The sequence below is a fragment of the Mus caroli genome, unplaced genomic scaffold (genome assembly GCF_978045245.1).
Source record: "Mus caroli unplaced genomic scaffold, Mus_caroli_1 scaffold_11, whole genome shotgun sequence".
In the NCBI taxonomy this organism is placed as follows: Eukaryota; Metazoa; Chordata; class Mammalia; order Rodentia; family Muridae; genus Mus; species Mus caroli.
Window position 1 is genome coordinate 116,932,154 of NW_028227266.1, and position 21,723 is coordinate 116,953,876.

Below are 21,723 nucleotides of genomic sequence, written 5' to 3' on the forward strand. Positions count from 1 at the left end.
GTCCTTCCTTCTGTCTCAGCTCTGAACTTTGTCTCTGTAACTCCTCCCATGGGTATTTTGCTCCCCATTCTAAGAAGGGCTGGTCTTTGCAATGTGTGCTTTGAGCTTTACTGAAGTTTCTTTAATGAATGTGGATGCCCTTGCTTTAAGAGCATAGATATTCAGAATTGAGAGTTCATCTTGGTATATTTTACCTTTGATGAGTATTAAGTGCCCCGCTTGTCTTTTTTGATAACATTGGGTTCGAAGTCGACTTTATTCGATATTAGAATGGCTACTCCAACTTGTTTCTTTGGACCACTTGCTTTGAAAATTGTTTTCCAGCCTTGTACTCTAAGGTAGTGTCTGTCATTGTCCCTGAGGTGGGTTGGGTTTCCTGTATACAGCAAAATGTTGGGTCCTGTTTGTGTAGCCAGTCTGTTAGTCTATGTCTTTTTATTGGGGAATTGAGTCCATAGATATTCAGAGATATTAAGGAAAAGTAATTGTTGCTTCCTGTTATTTTTGTTGATAGAGTTGGGATTCTGTTCTTGCAGCTATCTTCTTTTAGGTTTGTTGAAGGATTATTTTCTGGCTTTTTCTAGGGTGTAATTTCCCTTCTTGTGTTAGAGTTTTCCCTTTATTATTCTTTGAAGGGCTGAGTTAGTGGAAAGATATTGTGTGAATTTGGCTTTGTCATGGAATAATTTGGTTTCTCCATCTATGGTAATTGAGAGTTTGGCTGGGTATAGTAGCCTGGGCTGGCATTTGTCTTCTCTTAGGGTCTGTATAACATCTATCCAGAATCTTCTGGCTTTCATAGTCTCTGGTGAGAAGTCTGGTGTAATTCTAATAGGTCTGCCTTTATATGTTACTTGACCTATTTTCCCTTACTGCTTTTAATATTCTATCTTTATTTGGTGCATTTGTTGTTCTGATTATTATGTGTCAGAAGAAATTTCTTTTCTGGTCCAGTCTATTTGGAGTTCTGTAGGCTTCTTGTATGTTCATGGGCATCTCTTTATTTAAGTTTGGGAAGTTTTCTTCTATAATTTTGTTGAAGATATTTGCTGGCCCTTTAAGTTGAAAATCTTCATTCTCATCTACTCCTATTATCCGTAGGTTTGGTCTTCTCATTGTATCCTGGATTTCCTGGATGTTTTGAGTTAGGATCTTTTTGCATTTTGCATTTTCTTTGATTGTTGTACCCATGTTTTCTATGGAATCTTCTGCACCTGAGATTCTCTCTTCCATCTCTTCTATTCTGTTGCTGATGCTCACAGCTATGGTTCCTGATTTCTTGTCTAGGATTTCTATCTCCAGAGTTGTCTCCCTTTGGGTTTTCTTTATTGTTCCTACTTCCCTTTTTAGATCTTGGATGATTTTGTTCAATTCCATCACCTGTCTGGTTGTGTTTTCCTGTAATTCTTTAAGGGATTTTTGTGTTTCCTCTTTAAGTACTTCTACCTGTTTAGCAGTGTTCTCCTTTATTTCTTTAAGTTAATTATTAATATCCTTCTTAAAATCCTCTACCATCATCATGAGATATGCTTTTAAATCAGAGTCTAGCTTTTCGGGTATGTTGGGGTATCCAGGACTCGCTGTGGTGGGAGTACTGGGTTCCGATGATGCCAAGTGGTCTTGGTTTCTGTTAGTAAGATTCTTACGTTTGCCTTTCACCATCTGGTAATCTCTGGTGTTATATTTTCTAGCTGTCTCTGGCTGGAGCTTGTTCTTCCTGTGATTCTGTTAGCCTCTGTCAGCACTCCTGGGAGTCCAGCTCTCTCCTGAGTCCTAGTGGTCAGAGCACTCTCTGCAGGCCTGGCAAGGAAGGTGCACAGAGATCTGAAGCTCAGCTCTGCCTCCTGGCTGAAGATGAAGACCCAAAGGAACCCTGTCCAAGAAGCTCTGTTGCATCTGCAGCCCACATGCAGGAGAGCGTGGACTGGTCTCTGAAAGATGTGGGATACAAGATGGCAATCTCGCCTGAGTCCTGGGGTCAGAGATATCCCTCTTCTGCAGATGCAGTTACTCTCTAGAGTCTTACTATTTTTATCTTTAATGTCAGGACCCCAAAAAGAGAAAAAAAAGGATGATCAAAAGTGAGGGGGCTGGTGAGATGGCTCAGTGGGTAAGAGCACCCGACTGCTCTTCCAAAGGTCCAGAGTTCAAATCCCAGCAACCACATGGTGGCTCACAACCATCCGTAACAAGATCTGGCGTCCTCTTCTGGAGTGTCTGAAGACAGCTACAGTGTACTTACATATAATAAATAAATAAATCTTTAAAAAAAAAGTGAGGAAGAAAGTGTCTCAATCTCTTACCACACTGAGAGCCACTTCAGCTGAGGGGAAAGGAGCTTGCAAAATGGAAGGGAAGCAGGCAACTCAATGGCCACCATCTTTCTTTGTTATGATCATAGGCAACTCCCCAGTAAACATCCCAGTAACATCCCCAGTGCTGAGGGGACTGGGGCCTTTTTGGTCAGCTTATCTTGAGAGCTGTGTTCCTCCAGGAACTGTAACTGCTGCCTGACACAGGAAATAGGTGGGGGTCTGGAAGCTGCTGCTGTACTAAAACCTCAAGTTGCCTAAATTAACCTCATGTAGGTCAAGTTTTCCCTAAAAGTTGCAATACTTTACTGTACACAAGAGCTCTATATTGCCTTTAACTCTTCTCGGAGTGTATCTCAATGTATCACTAAGTGTAATAATTATTGGCAAGGAAAACCTAACACTTTGTGTAGAGACAGAGACTGAGTATTTTTATAAGCTGAGCAATTAAATTAAGTCAGCAGACCCATACACAAGTTAGTTAGGTAAAAATAATTATTCTAAAAACTTAAAACCAGACAAGCATGACTGAAATATATGGGAGAAATGCTTTTCATTATATAAACCAAAAAAGTTAACATTCTCATAAATGCATATAAGACTCTATTTCAGACAGGATCCTTCTGGTTTCCATCTGCACCCCAGAGCTAAGGCTATCCCACAATCCTTGGTACCTAAATCCCGCCACCCTCCCCAAAGACAGCTGGTCTCCCAGAAATGCTGTCACTCCTAAGCTCACAGGTGAGACTACCACTTTTGGTCCAATAACTGTCCAAAGAGCGACCCACCAGGAGCCCACAAAGCAGAGGAACCAAGAAACACTCAGGGACAGGATGCTTCCGGTTTCCATCAGTGCCCTGGAGCTAACCCTGTGACACATCTCTCCACATCCAAATCCTGCCTGCAGAGAACTAGTCTCCCAGGAGTGCTGACACACCTAAGATCACAGGCTCACAGGCCCACAAGAGGAACAAGCTCCTGTTAGAGATAGCAAGACCAACTAACACCAAAGATAACCAGACAGTGAGAGGCAAGCTCAAGAACCTAAGCAACAGAAACCAAGGCTACTCGGTATCATCAGAGGCCAGCTCTCCCACCACAGCAAGTCCTGGATGCCCCAGCACACCAGAAAAGCAAGATTCTGATTTAAAATCACATCCCATGATGATGGGGGGGGGGGGGTTTCTAGTTTGAATTTAGTCATGTTCAACCAATTCCTCATATGCATGACTTGGGCCTAGAATTTTCTTCTTTGCCTGTTGGCCTTGCCTAAATCTATCTCATTACATTATTTTCTGAGCAAGTGAAACAATAGGCTTTTGTCATCCCTCAGCTTCCCCATCCTAGTGAACATGACTCTAGATAACAGAGAGTGGGGGAAAGCTGGGCACAGGAAGAAAGTCTAGCACAGAGTAGCTGAATCTGAGGAACTTGATTGAATAAAGAGACCCACAGAAGGTATCCTCATTCTATCAGTTGCAAAGGTACAAGAACAGGCTAGAAATAGGAGAAGTAAGGGCAGAGGCAGAGCCCTAAACAACGTTCAAAGACAAAGCCCCCCAGGCCTGTGGGTATCTACAAGTCTCCCAGATTCCCCAGCTGAGGTATTGGGAAAGGGACACGGAAGCCAACCCTTCCCGGCCTTGCCCCTCACTCTCATCTTTGCAGCATCATTTTGCATAAATCAGCCCTGAATTCCTGATCGTGTGCAAAATTTCTGCTGAAGCCTTAATAAGTTAGAAACAAGAACATGTGTCTCTTGGTTCCCAAGTTTAGCTGTCTTCTCTATCAGACCTTTTCCTTGCCCCAGGGATTGATGGTAAAATAATCATGATAATATTCACACATTGAGGATATCCTATATTCAGATGACTAATAATACATTTTGACTTTTGTGCTTACAATTAAATATAATTTTAACATATATAATTACATATAATTTTTAGAAACACCTTAATCTTTCCTAGCTTCATGAGCAGCTAGGTTTCCCGACTCCTCAAGGGGAAGGAGAGGACAAGAAAGAAACAGTCCGCACTTGACCTGTCTAGGAACACAGGCAGAGGGGAAGCAGAAAAGGGGCTTAATCATGAGGTGGTCGGGTTAGCTAATATGAAGTGGTGGTCTGCCACAGTGATTCTTTTTAACAGCTTTTGAACTAAATTTTTTTAAAAAGCTATATATGCCAAATAAAAGTAAACCCATTTTAAACAATCTCAAATTACCAGTGTGGTTGGATCACATGCTTTGTTTATACATATACTGAGATATGCACATGAATATACCATCTTACTATTAAAAAAATAAAGTATATCAAAACTGAGTGGAAGATATCGGTGTCTACGATGCCACTGTGTTTGTCACAGGCTTTAATGATGGCATAGTGTGCAGACAAAAGGCTCAGGGTGGCTTTCAGCACAGGCAGCCTGTGCTCACCATGGTGGCTCCTTGGGTACAGGCCCAGCTCACCTTCTATGTCCCCACCCTGAGAATCCAATAACTAATTAATTGTAATGTGTGACTTAAAGTTTAAAAAGAGTGAGAAGACAGTAAAGGAGTTCATGTAATGAAATGCTCTCTGTTTGAAATTTGAAAAGCTTGTTGTGCTCTATAATGAATTTCCTGTGACGGATGCTGAAATGTACAGTCTCGGGAGAATGTAAAAACGGACAATATTAAAACCATTTCAAAGGTTCATTCTTTAGTTGACTTGTACCATGTTGCCAGTGAAAGAGGAAAGCTGTTAAAATCTACAACTATTTCATATCCACAATTTCCTCGAAAATAATCGTGTTTCAATTTAAAAGCATATTATGCATGATTTTATATAAATGCAAATGTTTTAAAATCTGAGATAAAATTGACAGTAAATAAAAGAAACTAGAGAAAGCATAAAGTTGCAATGGTCCTTCACCTACCTTTAACGTGAGACTAAAATGTCCAACAAACGCTGCACTCATCCATGCTGTCGAGTGGGGGTCACCCAGAAATTCTATGTAATACTTTTCAACATTTCCATCCTGGTCATAGGTTACATATTTCCCTTTGAAAGGATCAGGACAAAGTATTCCTGGCCAACTTAAAAATAAAGTTAAAATAAATTTTCTGTTAAAAAATGAAGCTACTGACACATCTATCACAATCAAATATTGAACTTATGTCTTTGAATTTTAATGATTTCTACAAACATAAACTTATTCCTACTTATACCTTTCAAAGATAATAAGCAAGTAAAAAATTTTATCTTTGTATCAATAAAATGTTTTGATAGTGTCATAGGCAAGATGAAAAGACTCTAAAAGAAATGATAGCCAGAATCCATAAGAAACACCACTGACAGGCAAAGAGGGGGAAAATATAGATATTGAATTTTCTGCAGAGTTAACTCTAGCCTAGAAAAGTGATTAATTACCAAAATATTAGTCACTGACATGGCTTCTGCCAAAGTGAGAGAAAGCTCTGTGTGTGTGTGTGTTTATGTATGTATGGGCATCCACTCATACACACACACACATACACACACACACACACACACACACCAGATAGATACATAAGTATGTAGGTATGTATATAGATGATAGATAGACAGCTAGATAGATATGTAGGTAAGTAGATAGGTAGATAGATGTTAAATAGATAGAAAGATAGATAGAGGATAGGTAGGTAGATAGATGTTGATAGGTAGATAGATGATAGATAGATAGATAGATAGATAGATAGATAGATAGATAGATAGATAGATAAATAGATAGATAGATAGACAGATACTGTAGACAATAGAAAGATGACACACAAATGACAGATAGTAGGTAATAGGTAGATGATAGGTGATTGAGAGATGGATGTATGCTAGATAGACATACTTGATAGCTTATAGGTAAATGATACATGTTTAGATAAAAAATGTCAGCTATAAAGCAATCATAGCTTAATGATAAATGATAAGAGGTAGATGAGAGATACATAACTATAGCTGTAAGCAAATAGATAACAGATAGATTGATAGGTGACAGGCAGAAAACCCTCATAGCTCAAATAGTGATAACATTGTTAACTACAGAAAGGGCAGGACCTCAGCTCCACCATTCTAAACTGTTCCTTCCTATCACTCCACTGACAAGTCATTAATTTGCTAAAAAATATTCAGAACTCTAAGTAAATTTTTATTTTAAATTATTTTAAACTATGTTTAGAGGGGTGATAGATTCCATTTCCAGCACCCACGTAGCAGCTCACAAGTACCTGTAACTGCAGTTCCAGAGGAGCTGATGTTCTCATCTGGCTTCCACAGGTGCCCGTCACACATGTGGTGCAAAGACATATGTGCAGTTAAAACATCCATACACATAAAATAAAATATAAATTTGAAAAAGATAGCTTATTGTGACAGAAACCTCTATAGACAGTATTTTCTGCTTTGGACATTCAGTTCCCACTTAGGTAGGGTTCTGTTTTTCTACTTTCTGTCTAAGTTAGATTTTCCTTTTAATTATTACTTTTTAATTATAGACATGTGTGTGTCGGGGATACGAGAGCGGTATGTGCTCCTAGTTTCTAAGCCATCTCTCTAGCCTCTGATTTTTCTTTTCCACATCAACAGCTGAAAGCTCAGATCCACGACAACATTGCTAAGCAGAAACTGGAAACAATTTCCCACATGGAGTCCCAACCAGAAATTAGAGAGCAAGTCCTGAGGTCACTGATGTCACCAAGTCCACACCTGCTCTATTGACTTGATTTATCAGATTCTATAATAAAAGAAAAGCTGAAAACTAAGACGTACAGGTCACAATCATCTTAAAAGTCCTGACTGTGGGTATAAGTGAGAACAAGTTGAGATTGGGAGGCACAGGCCTTTGCTCCTAGCACTCACAGCGCAGAGGCGAGCGGGTCTCTGTGAGGGTGAGGCTAGCCTGATCTACATAGTCAGATCATACACAGTTCCAAGCCAGCCTGGCTACATAGTGAGATCATGTCTCAAACAAACAACTTTAGCACTGTCTAAGAAAACTGAACATTTCAAATAATGCATTTGTTCACTAATGCTACTATAGAAGATGAAGCAGAGTATGCTAGGCAATTTTAAACTCCTTAGTTCTGACTTGGGCTCAGGTAGAACTGGCAAAGAAGGGCCTGGAGTCCTGGGCAAGTTAACCTGCAAGAGCTCCCAGAGGATTCTGGGACACCCACCATTACCACTAACCTCTAATCAGTATGATGAGGTAGGAAATTGTTATCTTCTTTACGTTTTACAGGCAGAACTTTCAAGAAGATTTTCTGTTGCTGCTGCTGTTTTGTTTTTCGAGAAGACACTTGGTAAGACATAGTTCAAAAGAGGACTTCTTGGTCAAAGGACACAGGTCACAAACAAACAAGAGAGCCGTAGACTCCATATGCACTCCGAGAGAAGGCCTGCAACATGACTGTATCTGAGATGGAGTACCTAGCCTCAGAGGCTGTATTCCTTACTGGTCCCCATCCTAAATGGCCTGTGAAGGATGTGGGATGTGGTATATATAGGGCGTGTAATGTGTGTAGTTGTGGGGTAAGTATGTAGTGTGTGCATATGTCAAATATGATCACCACACAGGAGTAAGACCACCACTTGGCCTGCTCTGTGATAATCTGAGGTTGCAACACAATTAAAAGGTAAAGTTACTAAAAGTCAAAAAGCCTTTCTCCATTATCTATTCAACCAATGAAGACTTCTGCTGCCTGAAACTGAAGCACAGAACTAGGGCCTGCCTCCAGGTCCTAACACTCAACAGGAAGTAGGTAAGTTTGTCTCAGAAAGGCTTCATTTTCTAATTTGTATGTTACCTTATATAAAGTGACTATTTTACAAAACTGCACCTCTAAAATTAAAATTATTATTTTGTATGCAAGTGGCAAAATGTAAATTGTTGGCTTGAAGTACTGTGTTGGGATTCAATCCATATTTTATCCATAGCAAAAATTTTATACACATACATTAATTTCTCCCATCTAGCTTAAAATGATCCTCCTGCCTCATCCTCTAGAGTGATAGTATTACAGGTGTACAGGCATGCCCAATTTTAATTGAGTTTTAAATATTTTTACCAACATTCCAACACCTGGCCCACCACGCTGGGAATAAAAGAGGAAGAAAAGGCAGAAGTCAGGTAGGATCCCACCATAAGGAATCCTGGGAGCCCCTGGACAACAGTTTAGAGCTCAAGATTTAGATTATACATACATTTAGCACTGCAACACTGCAAACTGCACACTTGCCCAGTTCTGCAGTCAGCAATGTAAAGTGGGAGAGTCGGTGGCACCCCAGTGAAGAGACCCATGCTCTCACTTGAACCTGCAGGCAACAGCCTTTCTGAAGGCATCTAGCTCTGGCTATCTTTCCTCATGTGTTATAAAGTTCAAATAAATGTGTAGTTTATACATTTTTGGTTTTGAGAAATTAAAGTCTGTCATCATCATAGAGCTTAATGTCTCCTGCCAAATTTAGATGTTGAAAACTGAAAAGACAGTTAAATAACTAGGAGAGCTTTGCGTAGGTACTTCTGCAGTTAGTAGGTGGAGGCAGGAGGATCAGGAGTCCACGGCCAGCTGCACTCCTTGAGAGCCTATCTCAAATCAACAATAACAAGTAACTCAGTTAAAACCTAGCTCACAGCCGGGCGTGGTGGCGCACGCCTTTAATCCCAGCACTCCGGAGGCAGAGGCAGGTGGATTTCTGAATTCGAGACCAGCCTGCTCTACAGAGTGAGTTCCAGGACAACCAGGGCTGTGCAGAGAAACCCTGTCTCAAAACAAACAAACAAACAAACAAACAAAAACCCAAAACAAACAAACAATAAAAAACCTAGCTCACTAGGACAGGCTCTATGTCCAAGATAACCTGTCCCATGGGACGAGATCAGGACACAGACATGCAGAGGAAAGAGTGTGGGAGGATGTGGCAAGAAGGTGACCATTTGTAAATCAAGGAGAGAACCTTGGATGAAATTAGCCATGTGATACCTTGATCTCAGGACTTGAGCCTGTGTTATGTAAGCCAGCTCATATGTGCTAGTTTGTTATGGCAACCCTAGAAAGCTAATATGACTGTATATGTAACTTGAAAAGAATGATTTAGAAATCTCTCCCCTTTGTTTAGCAAGAGGCTATGTGTGTGCCTTTAACAGGTTCTTAAGTAAGTGGTATGCCACAACATGGAAGAAAATTAATTATGATACCAACAAAGAACTACTCTCTTGAGAACTGTTTGTTTTTATTATACCAAAAAAAAATAAACAAGCATTTCTAGATTCTACATCAATGTCTCTTTAACCTTCTTGAGTCAACTAATTTGAGCAGCAGTAATGTTAAATGCTGGCAAGACAGAGCTCTGATCTTAAGAGCTGCCTGTAAAGCCACAGGCTGATGAAATCCACCCAGCCAGTGCTGTGCTGCTAAGTTAGGTCGCTAAGTATCTCTGCAGTCAGCAGCTGTCTCTCTGCTTCAGGATCTAGAGCATTGCTTAATTAAGATCCAATATTTCACTATTTCTTTTGGGTTAATCCTATCTTTACATTGTACTATTTTAATTTATCTTGCTATTATCATTCTATACATTTGTGTCGCTGAAGAAACAATGCAAGTAAATTTCAGTTTCTTAATTGAAAATGTAAATCAGTGCTCAGCTTGGCTCATGAAGGAGAACGTAAGTGATACGCAGTCAAATGCTTTCCAGGCTCTGGAGGAGGGAGGATGCAGCTGCTTGTCAGACATGGGGATGGCAGTAAACACAAACTAGAGATAATTTAGGGGCTGGTTTAAAACACATTTCATATGAAATTTTAAGTTCTTTACCTCAGTTACTAATTCCTAATGAAACTTTCTGTTTTTCAGATATATTGACAGACAAAAGCAATTTCATTTCTTGAATTACAGTTACTGAAACATCAAATTTCCTATTTAGGAATTGCTTTCAAAATGCATTTTCAACTCTGCTTTCAAAATGTTTGCTTTAGAGATGAAAAATGATGGAGAACTATTTGTGTTTATGACAAATCTGTTTATAACAACTTCAGTAAATGTTCATATTATATACCCCTTAAAATACTGGATCTTACATAACTGTCGGGAGCCATTTTGCCTGCTAGTCTGAGTCAAAACAGATCAGGGGTTGTGGCCTGGCAGGCTGTTCTGCAGGCAGGCAGATTTCCTGGCCTGCTGATGCATGGAGCAACAAGACGAGATACACTTGAGGCTCAAGGCTAAATGTTCTATTAAGCTTGGAGGAAGGAACAGGGAGGCCTATGGGTAGGAATAGATACCCTATATATGTCAGCCATTGTCTCTGCTAGCTTACGCTTTTACTTCCCATGGCACCGTGGGGTATAGAGAGGCTGCAGTAGCCACTGGACAACCCTCTCAATTCTAACTTTTGTCTCTGAGTCTTCTTTCTGTCTTTCCTACAATCATCCTCACTCCCTCCAGCTCAGAGGCTGTTCAACTTCATGCCAGCAGGTCTGGTACACATAATCAATTAATGTTTGTGTTAATTATTAATCAGGGGGAGAATTATTAATATGGGAGAGGATAATAATTTTTACAATATTGTCACATTTGAGCCCCAGAAAAAGCCCTCATTAAAATGGAGCACAGAGGTCATGCATTTGTTAAGACAGTGGGTGAGTTTGTTAGGGCTGTTATAACAAAATACCACAGACTTGCAGAGTGAAGCGAGAGATCTACTTTCTGCAGCTGCTCTAAGTTAGTAATACAAGACTGGAGGATGGACAGTTTGTCTCTTCTCATGTCTTTCTTAGTTTTCCCCTTAATTTAAACAAGACTACAATTTTTTTTAAAGAACTGTGATAAACAAACACATTGTATTTTATTGTTCATCCTGAAATAGTTGCTATTTCTTCATTGAAAAAAATGAATATTAATATAATTTAGAAATATGTTTGTAAATGATAAATATTTAAAGATCTTAATTATTTCATAGATGCTTAAAATATTTTTCACTTAATTTATGTGGATTTATTATATTTCAGAGTTTGGCACTTTTGGTTGAGTTTTTCTAAATATATACTATGCATCTTCAGTGTATAAATCTTGGGTTTCAGTTAAACTTTCTTGACTTAAAGGCACTTGTTTTACCAAATGGCTTTGGCTTTTTACTTCAGGAATCAATATTACCTATGTAATCTTTTCTATCCTTGGTATTTCTTTTTCTTGAACTTTTTTTTCATCTTTTGGTCCTTTAATTTTCTTTACATATTTTATTTTTCAGAAAATACTGCTTATTTTTTATTCCTTCTAATTTAGCATTTATTTTTGAAGTTTTAAAAAGGTTTTCATTAATTTTACTTTCCCCCCAAATCTTTAAACACTGTTTTATTTTTTCTAGTTCACACATACACACACACACACACACACACACACACACATATACACACATTATATCTACACTATTTTCTTTATTCCTGTTAACTCAGCTTGAAATCTTGAGTACAATGCAAGATTTTGAGAATGCTCTCAAAACTATTCCTCTGTGGTAACCTCTCATCTTTTCTATTTCTGCCCCATGCTAGTTTTACTCTGCTAAGTTAGTATTAGCGTCTCCTGTGCTCATGTGGGGATGGAGGAGGCTGGAGAAGTGAGTAGTCTGCTGTGTGGTCGGCCTGCCCTGGTCTCAGAGCTCTCAGTCCTGCAGCTGCGAGAAGTGCTTGTGCCTCAGCACAGAGGGACAGGTTAGCAAACACTTCTCTTCACCATTGCATCTCCTTATTCGGAAACTTCTCAGCTCTTTGGGTCCCACCTCCTAGTCTCCTGGAGTACTTCTTGTAGATGTCTCCCATCCAGACCCTGTGGCAGGGAGTCCCCAAGGTCCCAAACTTGTGGCCACTGCTTGTTTTCAGTATCCCAGACACGGGTCTCTTCTCCAGTGGTACCTGGCTCTTGGACTCCGGGATGAGATGTGAGAAGCAGTGGACTCTTAGAGAGCAGCCAGGGTGCTGAGCTGGTCCCTACTGTTTCCTGTGTACTTTTTGTTTTCTGTGCTTTATAGCTGTTCTGGCACCTCCTTCAGAACTATCAATTCCCCTTTTCCCTGTTAGCCCAGCTCTGCACATTCCTGGAGTCCTATAGGGGAAACCGCCAGTCTAGCAGCCAAACAAGATCCTTTGTTCTCACTGATCCTATTCTCTTTATTTAACCCCCTGTAGGTTTTGGGGGTTTTACTGTTGTTATTTTTTTAATCAGAGTTACCTTTTTTGTGGAAATGATCTGTGTTACATGTAATGTTTCCAGAGTTCTATGCTCCAGCATCTTGAATTGCTCTTTGCCCTGCTGTGGTTGAACCTGTTGCTCGTTCCGCCTGCTGTGCTCCCCAGGAAAGCTTGAAGCTCTCATTTCTCAACTGTGTCAGATGATCTCTGTGCTGTTCCTATTCGCCCTGTTTTCTCTCTCACAGATACTAAATGTCCAGGTTTCACGGGGAGATGTAACTATTGGTCCCATTTTGGCGTCTCTACAGTAGCCTCTCAGTAAGCTTTATCGTGAGTGTTATCTGGCAAGTGCAGATGTCACCTTTCTTCTGCATTTTCACACAGACTTTCTAGCCTGCATGTGTATCCCTAAATCGCTGTCTTACAAGAGTACTAGCTAGACTAGATTAAGTCATACCCTATTGGGACTTATTTGTAATTAGTCACGTCTTTAAAGGCCCTACATCCTAATATGGTCATTCTAAGGTGTCATGGCAGCATTCAACATAATTGAGTGCAAGATAGTGAGACAGCAAGAACCTGAGTCTATGTATTGACTGGATCACCTATTACACACATGTGCATGTCAGAATGAGCGAGTAACCACCTCTCCTATGACTTATGACACTTACGGTCTTCATAGAGAACAAGATAACAACCCAGTATACTTGAGCTTTGTAGGGTAACAGCTTACAAAACCTAGTAAGAGGTTCTGAAGGGGTAGTACTGGTAGCTGCACACACTCAGAATACTGTAAAATCTCCTCTGAAATACAGGGAGAGCAAATACATGACCGGGCACAGCTACGCCCAATGCAGAGCACAGGGCTGAGCACGACGCTTGGCAGAAGTGTTTGCCAGAGTGAGTGAGGCTCTTGGTATTTGATCCACTAAAACACAGAGATAAAAAAAAACACAGACACAGACACACACAAACACATGTCCATGAACACACGCCCCCAAGCACGCATGCACGTAAGTAAACATAATAAAAAAATTAAAGAAATCAGTAATTAAGTAATGATTAATTAATAAGTAGTGAACAATAAATACATTTCTTACCTTGGCCAATTCCGTAATTTTACCAAAACCAGGCTTCCGAGAGGTAGCTGTGAATAGACAAACTTATACCCGTTTTCAAGGAACTGAGATTCTTCAGGGAAATCTTCCTCGGAGACGGAGCAGCTGCTGTAGCTGGGGTCAGTGTTCATGAAGCAGTACCAGGGCTCGCTGGGGTTCACCGCGGCTGCAGCTGCAGGGGACAGCAGCCTCCATTTCAGGCAGCTCTCATTCTCACACTGTACCCATGTTCTGTGCACAAACTCGCTGCTCTCCGGGGCCGGGCCCATCAGGCTGATGCTGATCACTCAGATTGTTATTTATCTTATTTTGGTTTTGTTTTGTTTTGTTGTCTTGTTTCTCAGAAGTGAATCAAATCTGGAAAATAAAAAAAGAATACAGATTCAAGGGTACAAGATATAATTTCAACCACAAGAAGAATTTCTTTTATACTTTCTGCCCAATCCTACGCTCCTGGCAGAGAAGATGTGTCTGATATAATGTGTTCTTCTTACCAGTAACAGTAACACAGCAGACACATGAATGACCACAACAAGTGCTCTGAAATTACAAACTGGACAAATCTACCCCATGAGGGTAGTTTAGTTGAGCAGTGTCTACAACTGACACTCACTATGCACATAGTATTTCTTGCTTGCTTTCCTTTTCTTTTTTCTTCCTTCCTTCCTTCCTTTCTTCCTTCCTTCCTCTCTTTTTCTTCCTCCTTTTCTTCCTTCCTTCCTTCCTTCCTTCCTTTCTTTCTTCCTTTCTCCTTTTCTTTCTTTCTTTCTTTCTTTCTTTCTTTCTTTCTTTCTTTCTTTCTTTCTTAGTCACCTCTATGCTGTAGCCCAGGCTAGCCTAAAACTCCCTATCCCTTTGCCCAAGCCTCTTGGGTGCAAGGATGAGCATAGCACACACAAAGCTACTATGTGGCAGGTCCTCTGCCTTACACACACAGCTCATATCCTATCCATTTTACCAAGGAAACTGAAGCTGTGAAAAGCATTTTTAAGCCCCATGCCTAGGACCCTGTGGAGCTGAGGTTTAAATGCAGGCAGCTGGGTTCTAAGCTCTGGGGTCCTGACTGCAGATGCACTGCTCTAGAGCACACAGACAGCACCATGCATCGTCCTGTTCTTCTTCTAAAAACCAGGAAACCCGGATGGGGCAGATGAGTCATCGTGAAAACTCTCAAGGATATAAAAGCTTGATGAGCAGCCTCTTCCTTAGGAAGGCCTGCCCCATCTCACTGACAGAGTCTCTTCTCAGGCTGTGTATGAAGAGTCTACATATATGAAAACAGCTGTATATCAAAGCTCCCCAAATTCGACATCAGCAAAGACTAGGAGACGTGCATTAAGAATATAACTAAAATACAGACAAAATTAATTGTTGACTATGTATTTCACAATAACCTATTTTTTTAACAAAAAGATGTGGGGCTCGCCAAAATGGCAGTGGGTAAAGCCACCTGATGCCAAAACTGACCACCTGAGTTTGATTCCCCAGAACTCACATGGTGAAAGGAGAGAAAGAACTGACTCCCACAGTTTGCCTCTGATCGCCACACACATGCCATAACATACACATACACGCACACATTCATACACATGCATGCATACTAAATAACTAAATAAACAAATATAAAAAGATGACGGTTTCCAACAGTGATGGATCAGCACAACACTACTACCCAAACCCTGGCACCATCCAAACCCCCTCTATCCCTAGGCAGTCAGATGCTTATCCTACTCATGTTTCTTTACCATGCTCCTTATCTGAGCTCCTACAACTCACATTTGATGCAATCAATACACGCATTAGCCAGTAATTACAATGATTTAAATTTTAACTTTTTATTAACTGCATTTTTATTTATTTTTATTTCCTATGTATGCTTTACATTTTCCATAGTATAGGTTCATTGTCTATGGCATCCTGTCTGTCATATATGCTCCTTTTCATACAGGTAGTCATTTTGTGTTGGGCATGTTCCCCCTCGAACCTTCCACCATGCTCTGCCTTTCACCCACCCTCTTTCCCTTGAGTCCCGTTTATTTCCCGAGAGTTCAGTTTCACTTTTATATTTAAATTATACATACATTTATAGATTTACATATCTACATTAAACCTAGGAACCATGAATATCACTCAAAAACATATTTATCTTCTTAAGGCTGCCTTAATTCACCTGACATTATCTCCAGTTACAGGCATTTTCCTAGAATCACATAACTCCATACTTTATGAATGAAAAAACTCCATTTTTTTATTCATATTAGATTTATCTTCTCCATTTCCCTATTGGAAGTGTAGGTTGACTCCATAACTGGACTACTGTAACCACTGCTATAATAAATAATGTTGTGCAAAAGGTATCTGTGATTGCCATCCTGGAGTTCTTTGGGAAAACACCCAGAAGTGGTATAACTAGGTCACATGGAATAATTAATAGGTTTTGGGGGGTTTTTTCAGAACCAGTCTCCTGACTGCCATAGTGGCTGTACCAACAGTTCACATCCCCACACACAGTGTACACACTTTCACTTTGGTTCACATCCCCACACACAGTGTACATGTGTTTACTTCAGTTCACACCCTCACCAGAATTTGTTACTTGTTTTCTTAATGACTGATATTCTGGCTGGGGTGAGATAGAATATTAATACAATTTTAATTTGCATTTTTCTGATAATGAGGTTGAACATTTTTATATGTTTATTGAACAAATTTGTGTTTTAATATTTGAACACTACCTGCTCATTTCCCTAGCCCAATTCTGGACTTGGTTGTTGGAATTCTTAGTTTTTTAGTTTTCTGAATATTCTAGAAAGTAATCATGTCATGTGTATAGTTAGCACATATTTTCTCCAATTCTGCAGGCTATTGATAAGCTGTTAATTGTTTCCATAGCCGTGCAGGATCTCTGTGCAGATTTGATGAGGTCCCATTTGTCAATTGTTGACATTAGATCCTAACTCAGTAGTCTCCCATTTAAGAAATTATTGCCACTGCTTATATCTTTAATTCCTTTGTTTTTTCTTCTAATGTTTTCAGAGTTTCAGGTCTTACATCAGGATCTTTCATCCATCCAAATTTGACCTTTTTTGTGCAAGGTAACAAATACATATCTAGTTTCATCTTTCTACATGTGAATATTTATTTTTCCCACACCATTTGCTATAAGGATGCTGTCTTTTTTTATATATGTACTATATATCTGTATGTATACATCATTGTCAAATCAAGTGACTATACATTTATATCTGTGGATTTGTTTTGGGTCTTCTATTCCATTGATTGACATCTGCTTTTGTGTCTGCACCATGATGATTTTGTTAATACAGCTCTGTAATATAACTTGAAATTGGTGACACCTCCTGCATTAGTCTTTTTGTTCAGGATTTCTTGGAGTATCTGAGGTCCTTCATGATTCTGCATGAATTAAATGTTCCTATTGCTATGAAGAACAGGGGGCATACGGATTTGGATAGGTATTACAGAGATCACTTACATAGGTAAGACGGCCATTTTCACAGTACTAATACTTCCAATTCCTGAGCATAAGAAATCTATCTAATCTAGTATCTACTTCAGTTATTTAACTCAGTATTTCAAGTTTTTATTGTAGAAGTTTTTCAATTCCTTGATTAGATTTATTTTTTTAAAGAAAGTTTTGGCTTAAGGTAAAAGTAATTGGAGTAATGATTTTGTTCCCCATTTTCTTCCTCAGAATGTTGGTTATTGAAACACAAACTCTATACCCCATCCTCCCTGCTCCATTTCACATTTATGCATCTTTTACTTAGGATCCAATGTCAATTCAGTAGGCTATATCTGACCCATAAAAGTTCAGGTCTATATTGTGACTAATATATGACAGGCACAGGTGTACAGGTATTTCTATAGACACTTGGTGACATTCTTTTGGATGTATATCCAAAATTATATAACTGGATCAAATTATGGCTCTAGCTTTAGGTTTTAGAGGAATCTGAATGCTCACTTGTATGTTGTATTTTATAGTATGCTGTAGATTATAGTGTCAGCAGGACAGTACAAGTCCTCATCTGCCTCACTTCCTCACCAGCATGTGCAATAATATCCATTCTGGTTGGGTGAGATGGACACTCAATATATTTTTATTTTGTATTTACCTGAGCCAATCCAATTTTAAATCCTTGCTATTCTTCCCTGGGCAGATGGAGTCTTATTCAGAAAATCGTAGATCTTAAAAAGGGGGGGAGAGGGGAGGGCTTAAATCTTAAAAAGCCTAGATTTTTTTTAAATAGGTATTTTCTTCATTTACATTTCAAATGCTATCCCAAAGTCTCCCATAACCCCCCCCCCACTCCTACTTCTTGGCCCTGGTGTTCCCCTATACTGGGGCATATAAAGTTTACAAGACCAAGGGACTTCTCTTCCCATTTATGGCCGACTAGGCCATCTTCTGCTACATGTGCAGCTAGAGACACGAGCTCCGGAGGTACTGGTTAGTTCATATTGTTGTTCTACCTATAGGGTTACAGACCCCTTTAACTCCTTGGGTACTTTCTCTAGCTCCTCCATTGGGGGCCCTGTGTTCCATCTGTAGCTGACTGTGAGCATCCACTTCTGTGTTTGCCAGGCACCGGTATAGCCTCACAAGGGACAGCTATATCAGGGTCCTTTCAGCAAAATCTTGCTGGCATATACAATGGTGTCAGCGTTTGGAGGCTGATTATGGGATGGATCCCCTGGTGTTAATTGCTCTAGATGGTCCATCCTTTTGTCTCAGCTCCAAACTTTGTCTATGTAACTCCTTCCATGGGTGTTTTGTTCCCAATTTTAAGAAGAGGCAAAGTGCCCACATTTTGGTCTTCCTTCTTCTTGAGTTTCATGTGTTTTGCAAATTGTATCTTGTATCTTGGGTATTCTAAGTTTCTGGGCTAATATCCACTTATCAGTGAAAATATATCATGTAAGTTCTTTTGTGATTGGGTTACCTCACTCAGGATGATACACTCCAGGTCCATCCATTTGCCTAGGAATTTCATAAATTCATTATTTTTAATACTTGGGTAGTACTCCATTGTGTAAATGTACCACATTTTCTGTATCCATTCCTCTGTTCAGGTACATCTGGGTTCTTTCTAGCTTCTGGCTATTATAAATGAGGCTGCTATGAACATAGTGGAGCATGTGTCCTTATTTCCAGTTGGAACATCTTCTGAATATATGCCCACGAGGGTTATCGCGGGATCCTCCGGTAGTACTATGTCCAATTTTCTGAGGAACCACCAGACTGATTTCTAGAGTGGATGTACAACCTTGCAATCCCACCAACAATGGAGGAGTGTTCCTCTTTCTCCACGTGCTCGCCAGCATCCGCTGTCACCTGAATTTTTTGATCTTGGCTATTCTGAATGGTGTGAGGTGGAATCTCAGGGTTGTTTTGATTTACATTTCCCTGATGATTAAGAATGCTGAACATTTTTTCAGGTGCTTCTCAGCCATTTGGTATTCCTCAGATAAGAATACTTTGTTTAGCTCTGAGCCCCATTTTTTAATGGGGTTATTTGATTTTCTGGAGTCCATCTTCTTGAGTTCTTTATATATATTAGATATTAGTCCCCTATCTGATTTAGGGTTGGTAAAGATACTTTCCCAATCTTTTTGTCTTATTGACAGTATTTTTTTGCCTTAAAGAAGCTTTGCAATTTTATGAGGTCCCATTTGTCGATTCTCACTCTTACAGCACAAGCTATTGCTGTTCTATTCAGGAATTTTTCCCCTGTGCCCATATCTTCAAGGCTTTTCCAAACTTTCTCCTCTATAAGTTTCACTGTCTCTGGTTTTATGTGGAGTTCCTTGATCCACTTACATTTGACCTTAGTACAAGGAGATAAAAATGGATCAATTCGCATTCTTCTACATGTTAACCACCAGTTGTGCCAACACCATTTGTTGAAAATGCTGTCTTTTTTCCACTGGATGGTTTTAGCTCCCTTGTCAAGGATCAAGTGACCATAGGTGTGTGGGTTCATTTCTGGGTCTTCAATTCTATTTCATTGGTCTACTTGTCTGTCGCTATACCAGTACCATGTAGTTTTTTTAACACAATTGCTCTGTAGTACAGCTTTAGGTCAGGCATGGTGATTCTACCAGAGGTTCTTTAATCATTGAGAAGAGTTTTTGCTATCCTAGGTTTTTTGTCATTCCAGATGAATTTGCAAATTGCCCTTTCTACTTCGTTGAAGAATTGATTTGGAATTTTGATAGGGATTGCATTGAATCTGTAGATTGCTTTTAGAAAGATAGCCATTTTTACTATATTGATCCTGCCAATCCATGAGCATGGGAGATCTTTCCATCTTTTGAGATCTTCTTTGAGTTCTTTCTTCAGAGACTTGAAGTTCTTATCATACAGATCTTTCACTTGCTTAGAGTCACACCAAGGTATTGTATATTATTTGTGACTATTGTGAAGGGTGTTGTTTCCCTAACTTCTTTCTCAGCCTGTTTATCCTTGTGTAGAGAAAGGCCATTGACTTGTTTGAGATAATTTTATATCCAGCTACTTCACTGAAGCTGTTTATCAGGTTTAGGAGTTCTCTGGTGGAATTTTTAGGGTCACTTATATATACTATCATATCATCTGCAAAAAGTGATATTTTGACTTCTTCCTTTCCAATTTGTATCCCCTTCATCTCCTTTTCTTGTCAAATTGCTCTGGCTAGGACTTCAAGTACTATGTTGAATAGGTAGGGAGAAAGTGGGCAGCCTTGTCTAGTCCATGATTTTAGTGGAATTGCTTCCAGCTTCTCACCATTTACTTTGATGTTGGCTACTGGTTTGCTGTAGATTGCTTTTATCATGTTTAGGTATGGGCTTTGAATTCCTGATCTTTCCAAGACTTTTATCAAGGATGGGTGTTGGATTTTTCAAATGCTTTCTCAGCATCTAACGAGATGATCATGTGGTTTTTGTCTTTGAGTTTGTTTACGTAGTGGATTATGTTGATGGATTTTCGTATATTAAACCATCCCTGCATCCCTAGAATGAAACCTACTTGGTCAGGATGGATGATTGTTTTGATGTGTCCTTGGATTTGGCTAGCAAGAATTTTATTGAGTATGTTTGCATCGATATTCATAAGGGAAATTGGTCTGAAGTTCTCTTTGTTGGGTCTTTCTGTGGTTTAGGTATCAATAATTGTGGCTTCATAGAATGAACTGGTTAGAGTACCTTCTGCTTCTATTGTGTGGCACAGTTTGTGCAGAACTGGAATTAGATCTTCTTTGAAGGTCTGGTAGAACTCTGCACTGAACCCATCTGGTTCTGGGCTTTTTTTGGTTGGGAGACTATTAATGACGGCTTCTATTTCTTTAGGGGATATATGACTGTTTAGATCATTAACCTGATCCTGATTTAACTTGGGTATCTGCTATCTGTCTAGAAATTTGTCCATTTCATCCAGGTTTCCCTGTTTTGTTGAGTACAGCCTTTTGTAGAAGGATCTGATGGTGTTTTGGATTTCCTCAGGACCTGTTGTTATGTCTCCCTTTTCATTTCTGATTTTGTTAATTAGGATGATGTCTCTGTGCCCTCTAGTAAGTCTGGCTAAGGGTTTATCTATCTTGTTGATTTTCTCAAAGAACCAGCTCCTCGTTTGGTTGATTCTTGGAATACTTCTTGTTTCCACTTGGTTGATTTCATTCCTGAATTTGATTATTTCCTGGCGTCTATTCCTCTTGGGTGAATTTGCTTCCTTTTATTCTAGAGCTTTTAGGTGTGTTGTTAAGCTGCTAGTGTGTGCTCTCTCTAGTTTCTTTTTTGGAAGCACTCAGAACTATGGGTTTTCCTCTTAGAAATGCTTTCATTGTGTCCCATAAGTTTGGGTATGTTGTGGCTTCATTTTCATTAAACTCTAAAAAGTCCTTAATTTCTTTCTTTATTCCTTCCTTGACCAAGGAATCATTGAGAAGAGTGTTGTTCAGTTTCCACGTGAATGTTGGCTTTCTATTATTTATGTTGTTATTGAAGATCAGCCTTAGTCCATGGTGATCTAATAGGATGCATGGGACAATTTCAATATTTTTGTATCTGTTGAGGTCTGTTTTATGACCAATTATATGGTCA

At 39.5% G+C, this 21,723-nt stretch overlaps 1 protein-coding gene across 3 annotated transcripts in view; it reads right to left on the bottom strand.

Annotated features, from left to right (window-relative positions):
* The window catches only part of Zcwpw2 (zinc finger CW-type and PWWP domain containing 2), a 154,338-nt gene that overhangs the window by 111,000 nt on the left and 21,615 nt on the right, over window positions 1-21,723 (bottom strand). For all 3 annotated transcript variants that reach the window (XM_029481341.2, XM_085828160.1, XM_021172906.3), the window contains exons 2-3: window positions 13,606-13,980; window positions 5,228-5,387 (exon numbers count right to left, since the gene is read on the bottom strand). In XM_029481341.2, coding sequence (XP_029337201.1) covers window positions 5,228-5,387; window positions 13,606-13,892 — 447 coding nt within the window. In that variant the 5' untranslated portion in view covers window positions 13,893-13,980. The remainder of the gene's footprint in view (window positions 1-5,227; window positions 5,388-13,605; window positions 13,981-21,723) is intronic.